The sequence below is a fragment of the Carassius auratus genome, chromosome 10, assembly GCF_003368295.1.
Source record: "Carassius auratus strain Wakin chromosome 10, ASM336829v1, whole genome shotgun sequence".
NCBI lineage: Eukaryota > Metazoa > Chordata > Actinopteri > Cypriniformes > Cyprinidae > Carassius > Carassius auratus.
In genome coordinates, this window is record NC_039252.1 from 11,957,499 (window position 1) to 11,974,334 (window position 16,836).

The 16,836-nt window shown below is 37.2% G+C and overlaps 1 protein-coding gene across 1 annotated transcript; it reads right to left on the minus strand.

Annotated features, from left to right (window-relative positions):
* Window positions 1-606: 606 nt before the first annotated feature.
* On the minus strand, window positions 607-12,495 carry LOC113109869 (PAX3- and PAX7-binding protein 1-like). The gene is made up of 18 exons (XM_026273677.1): window positions 12,115-12,495; window positions 11,572-11,700; window positions 9,823-10,005; window positions 9,342-9,560; window positions 8,998-9,098; window positions 8,251-8,474; window positions 7,630-7,819; window positions 6,135-6,258; window positions 5,244-5,346; window positions 4,109-4,224; window positions 3,825-4,024; window positions 3,582-3,732; window positions 3,361-3,482; window positions 3,062-3,138; window positions 2,860-2,926; window positions 2,619-2,765; window positions 2,329-2,483; window positions 607-1,328 (listed from the first exon to the last, which is right to left on the minus strand). Exons 1-18 carry the CDS (start codon window positions 12,374-12,376, stop codon window positions 1,211-1,213), a joined length of 2,688 nt encoding a protein of 895 aa, XP_026129462.1. The 5' UTR covers window positions 12,377-12,495; the 3' UTR covers window positions 607-1,210.
* Window positions 12,496-16,836: the final 4,341 nt, after the last annotated feature.

A 16,836-nucleotide genomic window follows, 5' to 3' on the forward strand; every position in this document is an offset into this window, starting at 1 on the left:
TAAAACTAATGAAAAACCTCAAGGGGAGAAAACAATTGTATATTCATTATAAAAATAAAAAAAAAATACTGCTGTGCTCTCTGGCTTGGGTTTGAATAAATGTTTCTATAAAATCTGAGTATATATCACTTTGTACCTCAGGCTAAAGTACAGCTAAATAGCCACCTGAGGAAACGGTTGACATAATTGTGAGGTGTTTTATATGCAAACTCTTAACTGCATGTAAAAAACAATGGTATCCTTAAATCTTTACCATAATATGGACTGACTAGTTATTAAAATGGAAGCATGTTTCAACTATAACAGTAAAAAAAGTATGCATTTGTGAAAAAAAAAAACGTATAAATCAAAGAGACATTGAGTCATAATTACAAGTTGTAATGACAATAAATCTCACTACATGATACAAAGTTGCAATTATGAGAACTATACCTTTAAAGAAATCAAATTGCAATTGTGATAATTTATAATAAGAGCTGTGAAGTGTAAAGTCACAATTACTACAGTTTATTTTGTTTAACTAAAGAAGAATCTAGCCTATATTTTAAATCCCAAATTTCCAATATTCTTTTAAAACCAGCTGTATGTCAAGGAAGGAATTCATCCTGAATATTAACAACACTTTATTTATGCAAATAAAACATTTCTAGTTTCAGGAAAGCAACAACAAAAAAGAAGTACATTCGTTACTGTAGCATGTGGTTTTGTTTGCCCGCATGTCATGTTCGTTTGATTAGGGATGAGGTTGGCACATGAGCGATTCAAACTCTGCTTTTATGATGGGCACAGATGCTAGATCATTCAACCCATGGCTGCTGTACAGAAATATTCTTTGACCAATTACAATATGCAGTATGTAACCTGCTCTCAGAGATCAGCTTTAGTGCAGTCTTTGTGGAAGGGAAAGAGATCTATTCTCCTATGTAATGATACTGCAGAGTGATGGACAGTTTAAAAGATGCTTTAAGAGAATCCATCCATTTAAAAAAAATGAAGTAAAAAGAAGTTACCTCAGGAAAGGGATTACAAAAATTTTAACACCCCAGAGTGCACTTCAAAACCCACTTTCACTGGATTTCAACTGTACTGAAGGAGAGACATCACTAGATTCCACCAACGTGTCGTGTCCCCAAAGAAAACCCTTCAGCTGCACAAATAAATGTTCAATATTCACAGTATTTACATGGGGAAGTTTATCCAAAAACGCCTTTCACTTGTTCACCAGAAGAGTCTTTATATCTTTAATGCCGTGTTCTGATGCAACTGCAATCACGTGGTCTAAAGCATTGAGCCGTCCCAGAAGCCTAACCACCTCCTTTATGTGTTCCCTATAGAGAGAAACAAGAACGGCATTAATATAAAACAAAGGGGTGATGTTTACATTGGACAGCCAGTAATATAAGGTACATATGTACCTGAATGCTAAATTTAAATTTTACAATGAAAAAAATTAATGTCAGTTCAATGTCTCTTGAGCAGCAAATTAAAATATTTGAATGATTTCTAAAGGAACATGTGACACTGAAGTTAAATGACGTTGAAAGCTCAGCTTTGCAATCACAGGAATAAATTACATTTAAAATATATATTCAAAAAGTATCTTCATCTTTTAAATTAAAATATGTATTTCCCAATATAATGGTTTTAATAGATTTTGAGCATACAGTTAATTTAGTTAAAGTATGACGAAAATGTCCATTGATGAGCTTTCTTCCCATGACAATGATGAAATGACAATCAGATCAATAAACGATAACTGACTATATCAATCAACATGCAATATCGTTGACGAAGACTAGGCAAGGCAAGTTTATTTATATAGCACATTTCGTACACAATGGTAATTCAAAGTGCTTTACAAAAAAGAAAGTAAAATAATCATGAAGATAGATAATAACAAAAATAAAACAAGCAATTTTAAAACTTTTAAAATGATTAAAACATTTAAAAACAGTTAGAAAATTATTTTACATAAAAATAATAATAATAATAAAACAGTGAAAATATGGTGCAATCAGTTCGGACATTGCACAGTGCTCATTCAACAAATGCACAGCTAAATGGATTTAAAAAAATAAAAACTATTCCAAAAACTATATCTCCATGTGAAATGTTCAGCTTAAATGACAGTGTCATTCGGCCATTACAATTACTACTTTACATATTTTGATTGTTTTTGCAGATTTTCATGATGTAGAAAGAGAGAGTGCATATCTAAGTCTTAGACATTTATTTATATATCAAATAGCCTATAATAAATCAGTACAATAGATGAGGTGAAAACACAAACGAAACGAATCTCTCAAAGGACGATATTTCGAGCTTTACCTCACGTTTCTCTTCTCAACGTCTGATCCAGACACACAGCCACGGTAAAGACTGCTGGCCAGGTGTTTCAAATATCTGCAGAAGTTCTCCAGCTGAGGAAGAGTCTGCTGTCCTTTCAGACTGCTGAACCACTGCACAGGAAAACACTCCACCACCTGAGGGCAGCAGTGAGAGCCACGGAGTGCTTTGAGTTAAAGGAGGACTTGGTATGCAAACACCGTGTTCACATGAATATTAATTCCCAACTACACAACTGACTTGTTACATAAAAATGTGGAGACAAGTCATACCCTGCGGCATTTCTCCACATGTTCCTCGCTGACGTCTGTGGTCTGCAGGGCTGAGAGAATGTAGCGGTTTAGTGTGCTGTCCACAGCGAGCTCCTTCAGCACTGACGGGGACAGGATCCCATCCCAAATTAAGATATTCCCAAGTAACTGAACACAAGAAATTTGAAATTATTTCATGTTAAAATCAGAATAACCGATTCAAACGAGAGCAGAAAGTATATATAAGAATGACCAGCCATACCTTCACACAAGACCAAAACTGTCTCTGGGAAAAGAGGTAAGGACCAGAGTTCTTGTTCTCCATTACACTGTCAGGAAAGAAAACAAAAATTGAAGATCACACACCGGTTTACAAAACATATTCAGTCACGATCTGAAACTAGAGGATGTGTAAAAAGAACTGCATATATACACAACAGGAGTGATTCAGCTTTTAACCTCACTTTTTTGGAAACAGTGGCAGGAAAATGTCATCATCAAGAGTCCGTCGAATTCTCATGACTATGGTCCTCAGAAGCTCCTGAAAACAGACAAATTCTAGTCTTAGACAAAGTCTTGTTACATGATTAAATATATGAACTTTCAATCATGTAGAACAGTTTACACAACAGGCACTCGAGGCCTTAGAATTTTTCAGTATCAAAAATAACACACATTTGGATTGATCAGGCTAGATAGAGATCAGACAAAAAGGTAAAGAGTCTGTGGCTTTAATGCGTTCCAGTCTCATCTGTTCACTGACTTGTGTGTTGCGGTTTTCGCCGTGCAGCACAGTGGGATAGTCTTTAATCAGCCTCTGCATGAAAGTCACCAGTCTGTATGTCTGACTGCTGGAGAGCGGATCCCACACCTGATCCATCAGCACTGAGGGGGCAACAGGAAGGGCAGAAATCATGTTTTAAGGGTGTGATTTGAGTTTGACACGTTCTGAGTTGAAAAGAAATAACTGAGCCATAGACAAACCTGCTAGTTTAGGAAGCAGGACTCTTTCCACAATAGCAGGAAGCAGGTTGTTATCGATGTCTTTCTCTTTCTTTAGGGCGCTCTGCTCCTCACAGCCATAGAAGAGCAAAGACTCGAACCACAGCATGTACTCAAAATTAGGACACTCCACCTGCATGGCATAATTTTGGCACTTTAAAACAAAAACGTTCAGGTGATGCAAATCAGATCAGTAAGAAAGTGGAAAAACAGTGTTCTCTGTACCTCCAGTGGAGACCATGAGATGAGCTGTAGTCGGATAAGGGGGTTGAAGAGTTTGGGAAGACACAGTCCGATGTAGGCGTCTCTATAGCAAGTGAAATACAGCTTTCTCCAGGTCTCAAAGTGAGACTTTATGTTGTCCAGTGAGTGGAAATCCTCCACGACATCCTCAAAAACCTTCTTTGACTCTATTAAAATGCGATCTGGAAATCAAAAAGATGAATTGTTCATTGAGAGTAGAGTAAACATTAACCAGCAAAAGTCGTTCCCATATTTGAGTTGGTCACCTCTCTCAGAGTTGAAGCTGGTGATGTCAGTGGACGTCTCTTCATCATCACTGGACTGCCCCTCCTTATGCTCGGCTCTCTTGCCGTTCTGCTCTCGAGCTTGTCTGCGACGAGTTCTGTTAGGAAGTGTTCAAACTAAATAAATACATTATAACTGAAATACAGCACAGAAACTCAAGTAGAGCAGATCTGGATACTGGTTTTCTGAAAAAATCTAATTTGGAGTTAATTTAAAGGGATAGTTCATCCAAATATAAAAATTCTATCTTTAATTACTCGCCCTCATGTCTTTCCAAACCTGTAAGACCTTTGTTCATCTTCAGAACACAAATGAACATATTGCTGATGAAATCCAAGAGCTTTCTGACCCTTCATAGACCGTAACGTAACCGACACGTTCAAGGCCCAGAAAAGTAGTAATGACATCATTAAAATAATCCATGTGACATCAGTGGTTCGACCTTAATGTTATGAAGCTACCTGAATACTTTTCTTCGATGCGTGTTCACGAGAGTACCACAATGCATGCGTGTGCATCCTCTGCTTGTAAACAAGTTGCAGCGCATCTGGGTTCTACGTCAGAACACCAGCTCCTGCATCAGCAGCACCACACGCATGCACGCATGTCGTGAATGGCAGCGGAGAATGAGAAGGGAAGACATTTTTTACACACAAAAAGGTATTCTTGTAGCTTCATACCATGACAGTTTTTCTGGACCTTGAACGTGATAGTTGTGTTGCTAAGGAAGGTCAAAAAGCTCTTGGATTTCATCAAAAATATCTTAATTTGTCTTGTGAAGATGAATGAAGGTCTTATGGGTTTGGAACAACATAAGGGTGAGTAATTAATGACTGAATTTTCATTTTTGAGGGAACTATCCCTTTAACTTGCTAACCGTAAATAGTCATGTGTCACGTATATGCATTACTGTATATCAAAAGTAGTAATTATTCAGCTAATGTACTGTATTGATATACATTAAGAAAAAGCTGAAAGTGTACCACCTTTCTGTTGTTTGCCAAACATATTTGACCATTACAAGTTAGTTTAAAACTAATATGCATTACAATGGCAGAGATGACTAATTTATACCAAATGTATTTAAACCAAAGTCGTATGTATGTGAAAGTATACCGTCTGGCTTCTCTTTCAGCTATCCTCCTCTGCTTGGCCAGCTCCTGATAGGCTGTGCGATCTCTACCGAATGAATCCAAGTTAGGGGCCATAACAGCCTTACCTGAAACAGAAAAACCAATATTAACTCACAGTAAAGCGGAGCTTCCCAGCCTATAATGACAGATTAAATATTCATTATTACCTACTCATTAATATCGCAGATGTTCGAGCATTACAATTTGAACTCCATGCACAGTGATATTTCACAAAAACATGAAATTTTCATTTACCTCAAGATCAGAAACTGTATGACTTTCTGTTGAACACAAAAGACAATATTTTGAAGAATGTTGGTAACCAGTCTGGTAGCCATTGACTTTCATATTGTGGAAAAGAAAATTATGGAAGTCAATAGCTAGCAGCAACTGTTTGCTTACCAACATTATTCAAAACATTGTCTTTTGTGTTCAACAGAATAAAGAAAATCATACAAGTTTGGAATAACACAAGAGTATCAAAAGTTGGTTGAACTTTAACCAGTTATGGTTTTCCCCCCATTTTTATGATATCATCAGAATTAATTTCCAACAAGAATTTTGAACTACCTGCTCAATTTTACTGGAGTGAGAGATGAAAACTCTCCTCCGAAACACTCACCTGCTCAGCATCTTAGCAATGTTTCAGTGTACACACTGACCAATAAGAGGCCGTGAGCTTTCACCATCCGAAAGCCACATACACTTTCACGTGTCTCAATCACACACACACGCGCGCGCACACACACACAGGACAATCTCTTTGTGTATTATTCTGATGTGCATTTAGTCACAACTGTATAACAAAAACGTGAAGGAAAAAAAACAATAAGGCCATTCAAATAAAAAATAAAAACCTTCAAGATGGACTGACTTGAAAGGCTGGAAAACTCCGACGATTCATCTTTAATATCATCCTGTCTTCTCTGGACGAGACGGGACGCCCGCTGCCGGAGTAACTGGTGCATGGCGACCTCTAGCTCCAGAATAACAGGCACCTGAAAGATATGATGTTTTTGTGACAGCTGAACCAAAGACAAGGGGCTGGAGACCGAGACGAGGGGTTCGGTGTGTTCTGCTGTGGCATGGACGAGAGTAGGCAGCAAAACCAAAACAAATTAAGCCATAATTGATGAGCTCTGGACATAAAGCCCATTAGATCGGAATCAAAATCGCCTTCCCCCTGTGTTAGTTCTTCATGTTATGTATCTTATTATGAGCCCAAAAAATTGGCTGAGTAGTTTGAAACTTCTGTGAAAGACTTCCAGTTAGCCATTGCTGGTTATTTTTGACAAAAAGATTGTTTTAATGCAATCATTAAGCTAACATCCTGGATTTAATTGATAGCTTAAAAGGTTAACACTAAAAGGAAAATGATCATTAATTACTCGCCTTCACGTCGTTCCAAACCTGAAAAAGACCTTTGTACATCTTCAAATTAGATATTAAGATATTGCTAAAACCCAAGCACTTTCTGACCCTAAATAGACAGCAATGCAACTGACACGTTCAAGACCCAGAAAGTTAGTAAGGACATTGTTAAAATAGTCCATGTGACATCAGTGCTTCAACTGTACTCTTATAAGGGTACGAGAACACTTTTTGTACACAACACCCCCCCCCCCCCCCCTTAAAATGACACCTTCTTTCAATAATTTCTTCTCTTCTGTTCCATGAGGGTGAGTAATTAATGAAATTTTCATTTTTGGGGGAACTTTCCCTTTAATGAAAAAAAAACTGCATAGTTATTGACTTTAAAGGCGGTAAGCTTTACAGTAAGAGCAGTATAGCCCTTTCAGTATTTTAAAAAATGGTCCAACGACACTCTCAACTATCTAGTTAGCAACCTAGCATCTAACCAATTGGAAGTCTCACACTTTTGTGTCAGAATGACCTATGATTTTCTAAATAAAGTGACAATTTCCCAACTAATAACACTTTTGATGATCTGTTCTCCATGCCCCATCAAAGACACCAGAAATTGTGTATATAGTGCCTCTTTATAACTGAAAAAAATGAGGGGAAACACTGAGAAACCATCTCTTGATGCATCTCGCTGTGGGAAAAAGATGGAAGATTACACCATAAACCATGAGCTGATAAAAATATGACCTGGCGGACTGCTGAAAATTCATAGTTTTGTAAATGATCATCTTAAACATGAACTATGAGTATATGAAGTAAGGTCATTTTAGTTTAAAAAAATGTTAAGGTCTAATTAACTACACAATGCTGAGTCTGACACAGGCAACATTCAATAAACTTCAAAATTAGTCACAAAGAAATATAGTACCAAGATAAAAAAAAAAAAAAATGCAAGTCAGTGAACAAACGGCAGCAACTTTAAGAACAAATGCATTCATTCTTACCTTTTCACTGAAACACTCAAGCAAGTCTCCAACATACCCTCGCATTTCTTGCAAGAATCTATATTTGTCTGAGGAGTCTTGTGAGGAGCCCTCCAGGAGCTGGATGGTCTTTTTCGAGGCCTCCAGCTCCTCCTGGATCTGCTCAAAGCGCCGGGCATTGGACTCGTGCCCATGGCGCATGAAGCTCAGCCTGGCACACAAGGGGAGTCAAAGAGAGATTTATTATTAGTGATATATGGGGACGTCACTAGGGCCGCACATGTCCTGATGAAGACGGTTTTGGCTAAAATATGCAATGAAGTCTGTAAAACAATTGCAGATTTTAGTATCTGCAAATTACACCACCTTTAGGATGAAATATTACACTTCAGCCTAACATGGAGATGAAATATTGCACACAACAGCCAGAATTAACCAGGATCAATGTGCCCTGGCACTACCCAGGAAGTCCAAAGTGCAATTTGAGAATCGTGAACATTTATGGGACGCATCAAATTTATCTGGAAAACACAAACTAGTGTTTGTACATTCAAAATCCTAGGAAAATCCAACTAGGCAGATCTGAACTTGCAGTTTGAGGAGATACAATGGCCAGCGATGAGCAGGCAGTTCAGACCGTACCTGTCTTTGAGACGTTTCTTTACCAGATCTGTGGTTATAGGGGTCAGGTCACAAGAGGGAATGGGATAACTGGGAACTGAGGGCTCTGCTTTCAGAGGCTTGCTGTTGTCTGCTCCAACTGTGACAGCGTAGCTAAAGGGCATGGCGTAGGATGCTCCATATGGCTGTGCATCATAACTGCCTTGGTAATACATCGTTGGGTCCTCAGATTGGGTGGTTTGGACCTAAAATATTAAAGAAAGTATATGCCATTAAAAGGATCAGAGAGTCAACATATACACACACTCTGTGTGTTAATTACACTGCCGTTTAAAAGCTTGGGGTCAGTTGTTTTAAGATTTTTTTTGAAGACTGCATTTATATAATCAAAACACAGAGTTAAAACCCTAATAAGGGTTCATCTTACTGACCCCAAATATGTATGCACTGTTTAGAGAAAAAGGAAAAAAGAAAAAAAATGACTATGACTATAGAGTTACTATTGAGACTGCTGACAAAAACAAATTCTGATCTTCTTTACTTGAATGATCAAATTTACATTAAATTAATGCATTTAGCAGATGCTTTTATCCAAAGTGACTTACAGTGCATTCAGGCTATTAATTTTTACCTATGATATCCATAGTTATTTCTTTATTTTAAAAGAAAGAAATGTCAAATCAAATTTTAGGTGTTCTATTGCAATAAGCACTGACAACATTTTTAAGAAGGGAATCAATGGGAACAGTAGTTACTGTGCCCACTCACCTGTGGAATGCTAATGCCCTTCCTGATCTGCTCCTGCTCCCAGCGACTCACTTCCTCATCCTGCCCATTATCTAGAGCTTCATCATCACTGCATTCAATACCTGAACCCCAACACACACACACACACACATTCAAAACAAACACTAAGGTAAGACCTTGATTCACTGCACATCTTTTCCAGTATGTGATTTCCCACAAAAGTCCTATTCATAGTAATTCAGTCTTTTTTGTGACATGACATTTATTACAAGGACAGTCCATCTGGAGATCTGGTGAACGGGGATTCCTAAAATTCGACATAAACAGGCGTTTCAGACGACTAGCTCTGAGCTTCATTCACTGACCGATCTCCTCTGCTATTTTCTGCCTCTGACTCTTCATGTTGACTCCACTGAAGACGATTCTCTTCTCGTCTTCGTCGTCACTGCCGCCGTTCTCATCTTCATGAGTGAGGCGCTTGTTTGTAGCCTCATTCTCGACCAGCGGAGCTTCACCCCCGAGCTCTCGAGCCATCTGCCTACGTTTACGAGCAGCATGAATGAAGGCGGCATCGGGGATCTCGCCTGTTGAAACGCATCACAGTTATTGTTGGTGTAAACACAATGACTTAATTTCAAAAGAATTAGTTCAACCGGAAAGAGCCTAAATGGACTAGAAGCATTTGCCATTTGGGGATTTTAACAACAGTGCAGTGTTTAGCAACATTCAATGTTTAACCACAATAACCATAAGTGGGTTCCAGCCCTGTATGAGTGTTCTCGAAGAGTTAAAACAGCCTAATCATGCTGACGCTGGTCCTGTGTCTAGATTGATGGGAGCTCTCACCTGGTCTGAGCGAGCTGAGAGCCGACAGAGTTTGGCTAAACGCTCCACCCGCAGGCCTTTGCTCTCCATCCCCCTCCTGTTCCTCAGTGCTGTCCACCTCCATTTCTTCTTCTCCCTGTTCACTGCTGGCTCTGCTCCCCTCCAAGGGCTCCTCTTTAATTGACAGATTCTGAACAGGTCCACCTGGAACGAATAGACTGGTGAGTGATAATACAAACTTACTTTGATCTTTGATCTTGAACTAGCTAGATGGTGCCATGGTAAAGATTTCTGAGGGTTTGAATACTTTTAGTGCGTTTAACTACAATGGAAGAAAAATAACCCTAGAACAAATGGAGTCACACACTGTAAAAAGTTGGTGTAGAAAGAAAAAAATTGTTGTGCAAACACATACAAAGAAACAGCCAGTAGCGCATTGAATTGAACAAAAGTTTTAAAGCAACTCTATGTAAAGTTTTCTTCATGGTTCCCCCCGTGTGGTTGATAAGCATAATTGTGTGTTACCAGTGTTGTAAATAAAAAAGTTGTTTGAAACCTGCAACTGCAGTTATTTGCTAAATGATCTTTCTTGTGTGGGTTGTGCATCGGCATGACTGCAGCACATATGAATCTAATGTTTTGATGCGTGTCGTTACTGTACTTTAGATACTGGAATAACAGATTCTACCTCTTGGAAGTTTGAACCAAATATGAATTTTTACCTGATATTGTCATTTGAACTATTAAGTACAACTTCTTTGTTTACAGATGTGACGTAATGATGTGGTGGCATAATTGAATTTCCAGTGAATGCCTACCAGTATCACTCAAATTAGAATACATTAACGTATTTTTCGGACTATAAGTCGCACCTGAGTATAAGTCGTATCAGTCCAAAAACACATCACGATGAGGAAAAAAACATATAAGTCACATTGGACTATAAGTCGCATTTATTTAGAACCAATAGAAAACATTGCCGTTTACAGCTGCAAGAGGGCGCTATGTGTCTTCAGTGTAGACTACAGGAGCACTGAGCAACATAGAGCGCCCTCTCGCTGCTGTAGACGGTAATGTTTTCTATTGGTTCATTTCTCTCGGTTCGTCAAATTAATTTTGATAAATAAGTCGCACCTGACTATATGTCGCAGAACCAGCCAAACTATGAAAAAAATTGTGTGACTTATAGTCCGGAAAATACGGTACTAAAAACTTACCGTTGTGAATCGGGCTTAAGCAAGGCAATAGTTTTGAACATTGCCTGGTTATGTACTTGCTCAAAAACTGATTTCGGATTACTTTTAAACAAAAGAAGTTACTGGTTGCCACCGACTCCCATAGTAAGAAAAAAAATACTATGGAAGTCAATGGCAACCACCAACGGTTTGATTACCAGCAATCTTAAAAATATATATTTTTTATGTTCAACATATGAAAGCAACTCATACAGGTTTGGAACGACATGAGGGTGAGTAAATGATGACAATTTTAATTTTTTGGTGAACTGTCCCTTAAAGTAGAAAAACCAAAATAGCATTTTCTTGTAAAATTTAATCTTTTGTAATAATCTCAATAATTATTTTATTTACAAGTTTGTAACACCTTTTTTTAGCTATAAAGCAATTCTCTAAAAAAAAAAATCATTAATGCTTCTTTCTGATGAGGGTGCGTGTATGCATTTTTGTTTGTATAAAAATATACTTCATTTGATGTTTTCTTCAAAATAAAAAAAACATGACCAATATCTTGAAAAAAAAAGGAGTCTTGTACCAATTCGTGCGGTTTGATCCTGTACGGAAGTGCTGGTCTTTTCCAAATCCTCCTTGTATTCTTTCTTCAGCTGCTTGACAATCTTCTTGCTGTGGTTGGGTTTCTTCACACGGAACATTTCAGTCTCATCTAACAGTGACAGGTATAAAGTGAAATTAGCGCTATTCACTGGGAGTTACATTGCATTGCAATGATCTTTTCAGGGTCCTCATACATTTTGATCAGTTAAATAACATGACCTTTTTATTACCTCCGTATTATTCCATATTTCCGTAACATTGAAATCCCGATTCTTACTTAATCATGAACATGAACAATCATTTGTTATATTCACACATACAGAGGATCCTAATATACTAACTAATATATGCTAACATTAAATAGCTCGTGTTTTTTCTCGGTTAGTGGCTATGACTATGAGACGAACGGTTATAGAATTTTAATAGACTGCAGTTAGACAGTTAACTACACTGCAAAACTCGAACACAGATAATCTGTGAAACGTTATGTTTTCATGTTTCTTCAATGGCAGTTTATACGCACCTTCATCATCGCGGAAGCTCAGCAGACTCGCTTTTGGTTCTTCTCGGTTCTCAATCTTTCTCTTCTTCTCTTTGTTGAAACTGAGAGCACAGTGATTGTTCATCGTGTTTGCCGCAGGAGTAGGGCCGGTGCTGCTGGTGGACTCGCTCGGGTTCGCCGAGTCTTCAGCCCCGGGCCCGCCGCACGGCTGGCCCTCTTCTTTCTCCTCATCTTCAGAGTCATTCCTTCGTCTGAAATTGCACCTCTTGGCTTTCTTAAACATGGTGATGTAGTGTGCCACCCCTCTAGGAGAATATGTACAGACTGATTTTTAGATTTTTGCAGGACGCTAATGATGACAACAAGCCCACCATTTTGCCTTTGACGGAAACGTTGATGTGCCTCTGTGGATGTTTAGAAGCTGAGCGGCATCGGGACCTCGCTGCTGCCATCTAGAGGAGAGGTGCATACACATAAACCCAAATAGTGCATAAAACATCTGTGAGGAAATGGAAAATAAATATACTGAAAGAACACAACTGTGTGTAATTGATATGCGCGTAGGAAACCAAATACAAAACACCTAAAAATTCTGCACTTTATCAGTTGCACTTATTATATACTTTATTAACCATGTTTAGATCCCATGACCTTCTTCAGGTACAGAAAAACATTCAGGCACAACCTCATTTAAAACAACATACTGCAGTGATACATGATTACCAATCACAAAATGTCTTAAAACATCATATTAGAAGTATCTTGTAGAAAGGTAATCTCAAAAAAATGTTTAGTCATGTCATATTGCAATAGACTGAAAAACAATACATGAATACTGTCACTCTATAGCATCACACTGAACTGTGGTTCATCATTTGCCGCGTTTCCACCGAAATTACCCGGAACATTTGTACCAGGAACTTTTTTTCCCAGGAACTTTTTTCCCCCCAGGCCTGTTGCTTTCTGCGTTTCCACCACGGTGTAAAGTACCGGGTAGATTAGGCAAATAGACTGGTGACGTAGGTCTGCGCGTTTCTCAATACAAAGTACGCTGATTAAAAAAAAAAAAAAGGTACGCTGATTTTGGACGTGCATCATCGGTAGTTAGTTCTGACTTCGTGCATTCGGCTGGGGAGTGTGATGTCAGCGACGACGCGAATCCTGTAATTTTCCTCTCTGTATATTTACAATAAAACGAAATAGGATATAAAATACCACTGCCTCCTTTGGTTTTCATTTAAGCATAATAACAGCTGCGGAAATGTACTTAGTTCAGGGATATGTGTATATGCAGCCATTACAATGAAACGAAATATTATATTTATAATATTATATTATAATATTTTATTTTCATTTTAACATATAGATAAATTGAATACAGACCAAAGAAAACCTGTTAGATTTACCCCGCAGCTGAATTATATTTTATGTTTAACCACTGAAGAGACATCAGAGCCAGCGGCACATATCAGAAGATCTGTCCGAGATGAGGCTGCTCTCTGCGGATACATGAGGACTGAGCTCCCGCTGATCGAGTGGAGCTTACCGTCTCTGAGATCGGCGAAACACATTTTTAAATAGGCACTGTCTTTATAAATAAACCACAGATTTGAGTTTTAAACAACTACATTCTCGCCTGAAATACTTTTAAAATTACATTTCATGACACAATAAGAGTAATATTTTGAAAATGTTGATCTGAATAAATGGTGGTTGAACTCAACCAATGCTGCGTGAACTCAACCAATCAGAATGTTTAGCGCCAAAGTCCCGCCCCCGAAAGTTCCGGAACTCTGAAAAAGTACCACCTCGCCAGCAGGGACTTTCTGAGGGGCATTTTTTTACCCGGAACTTTATTAAGTTCCTGGTTCCTGCGGTGGAAACACACCAAGTACCAGGCCAAAGTCCCTAGTTCCTGGGTAAAGTTCCTGCGGTGGAAACGCGGCTATTTATACCCATAGGAGAAGTATGAAGAGTAAATATCCAGAATATCTCCAGAGTAGTTACACATTTTAAAACACACATGATGAAGGACCGCAGTGACGGCTTTTACTCATATACTATTGTTTGTTTAGTATTATTTAGTATTTATTAAGTGTTCCTGTGGCTCAAGTGGTAGAGCATTGCATTAGCAGTGCAAGGTTGTGGGTTCGATTCCCAGGTCACACATGTCAGGTAAAAAAATGTTAGCCTGAATGCACTTTGTGTCACTTTGGATAAAAGCGTCTTGAATAAATGTAATTTATTAACTTTTGAATTAGCTTTTGTTTTTATGTTAAATTTACTGTTTTAATATAATTTTGTACTTTTTGTTTGTTTTAAGGTTAGTTACGTTTAATGTATGTTTACTAAACTTTGTTTCAGACAAAATTTCTAAGATGTTTGTACTGTATTTCAGTCAGATAATGAATAAAATAGTTTTAACAGTTTTAATAACAACACTGATAATACAATACTGATATTATAATACTATTTCTGAATCACACTGTCTCAGCTATGTATTTAGATCACATAGTTTCACTTGATATTCTTTAAAGCGTAAAGCCAGGATAGAGAGGCTGAGTAAATGTGGTTTTGACTTTTTTGAGAAGGGTCATTGTGTCAGAGACGCTGTAGAAAGACAGAGTCCCTGCGCTGTGATCCACATACACTAAACAGGAAGCTGAAAAAAAAAAACATAAAAAAATGTAACATTTTTTACAAATTACATTTATATATTATAAAGAAATACACAGATTAGAAATACACTTAAATAATTAAACAATATAGTTTGATTGTTTTTAAAATGAACAATTCCTGGGAGGCAGGTTCTGTGCCAGAGCGCACAAAGTAAATTGGCATGCACAATTTTTATGGGGAGGAGGCTGTTTTGTTTTTTAAAGTAGGCAAATTTTCAGATGCAATGAATATATATATATATATATATATATATATATAATGTATAATGGATATATATATATATATATATATATATATATATATATATATATATATATATATATATATATATATATATATATATATATAATGGATAAACACAAACACTAAACTTGTTAATAGTTAACAGCACAGCCTAGATTAACCCACAGTAAAACAAAACAAATTACAGATTAATCGTTTCGACATTTCTTTTAAAAAACACAGCAAAAATAAATTACGTTTTTGAGAGAAAACAATATAAGTCATGTTTAAGTTGCATTTTTATTACAATTAGAAATAATAATGGCAGGCCTGATAATGTTATAATGTACCAAATAGGATATTTTTAGTTCCCCTCACTTTTAAACAAATCCTTTACATTTAAGTATCAGAACAGAACAAGAATTTAAAATATATAATTCTACTGGATAAACATAATTATAGTATATAATAATATAGGCTTATCTATGAACAAAAAACAAATAATAATAATAATTTAAAGTGAAACATGAGGTAAGGTTGGGCTTACCTCTCTCATTCGGGACAAATCGTTTCGTGATGTTGCCCGTTTTGAAGCTAAACTTTTAGGTAAAACAGGCTTTGTAGTTCACGTGTGCTTCAGTATCGATGGAAAAAAATAATAATGAGCACACCTGCTCACGTCGAATGACTCGAAGAATGACTGTGGTGTCTCCAGTGAATATGTGCAGTGAGGCACCAGCGCGATCAAACAGCTGAAACAGATAATACTCCCTTTTTGGTTACCCAGTAAAGTAATAATTCAAAACGGCAAATGTTAGCAGTTTGAAAAATCAAGAATAATAGCAGAGTTAATAAGATTTTTTTCTAAATGCTGGTCCATTCTCATTTTGAAAATGTTGCCATAATTGTGAATTTTATATCATAATTATAACTTGTGACCTGTGATTTTTACTTCATAATCATGATTGACCAAAGCATTTTCAAAGCAAATGTTCTTAAACAGCTGTGACAAAAAAAAAAAAAAAAAAAAAAAAAGACAAAATAATGGATATTTTTGTGGTGTAGACAATATTTAATATGAAGTATATTTATATTTGTAATATTGGAGACAGTAGGGGCATTGCTAAAGTTTACGGGGCCCAGGATAAAACATTTTATGGGAACTTTTCCCTCAGTAATTTTTATTGTATCACAAATCTCAATTCCACAATTAGTAGGCTAAATAGCATTAGACATCTCAGTTTATCATTTAAATAGAATAGAATTCTTATATAGACTCTCATATATACAACTGAAATGCAATTAAAGATATTCAAGCCATACCATTTTATATTAAAACTTCTCTTAAAACTTATGTTTAAATCCAGTAGCTGTGTTTTGGAACATGATAGCTGGTTCCTAGCTGGTCATTAGCTGGTGCAAGCTGGTTGTTAACTGGTTGTCCATGTTCAAAATCATCTTGGCCACTTTAAACTAGTGTGACAAGATGGTTTGTTGATTGCAATTCCAAGATGATTTACCAGTTTGCACCAGTTAACGGCCAGCTTGAATCAGCTAATAACCAACTACAAACCAGCTACCATATTACAACAAGCCATCTAGATGGGTTCTTCTGGCAGGGAAGGGCTTACCATGAATTTCATGGGTGTGTGAATCCCAGAAGACTGTCATCATGGCTCATGACTGCTCATCTTATTGTATTTGCTGTCACATAATAACGCAGAGCCACACAGAACGTTCCTTTTGAGAAGTATTTGAGGATTTTAGCAAGGACAGTCACGTTTTTCTGAGACTATGGTTACTTTCTGGACCTGTCTGGGAAATTTGAGCATCTTTTGTGCT

Bases quoted from the DNA above. Each gene is read 5' to 3' on its own strand.
- LOC113109869 (XM_026273677.1), bottom strand. From the start codon at position 12,376: ATGTTTAAGAAAGCCAAGAGGTGCAATTTCAGACGAAGGAATGACTCT. The intron at 9,099-9,341 runs GTCAGTGAATGA...GTTGGGGTTCAG, and splicing joins GAAAATAGCAGAGGAGATCG to GTATTGAATGCAGTGATGAT. The intron at 7,820-8,250 runs GTACGGTCTGAA...CTTGTGTGCCAG, and splicing joins AAGAAACGTCTCAAAGACAG to GCTGAGCTTCATGCGCCATG.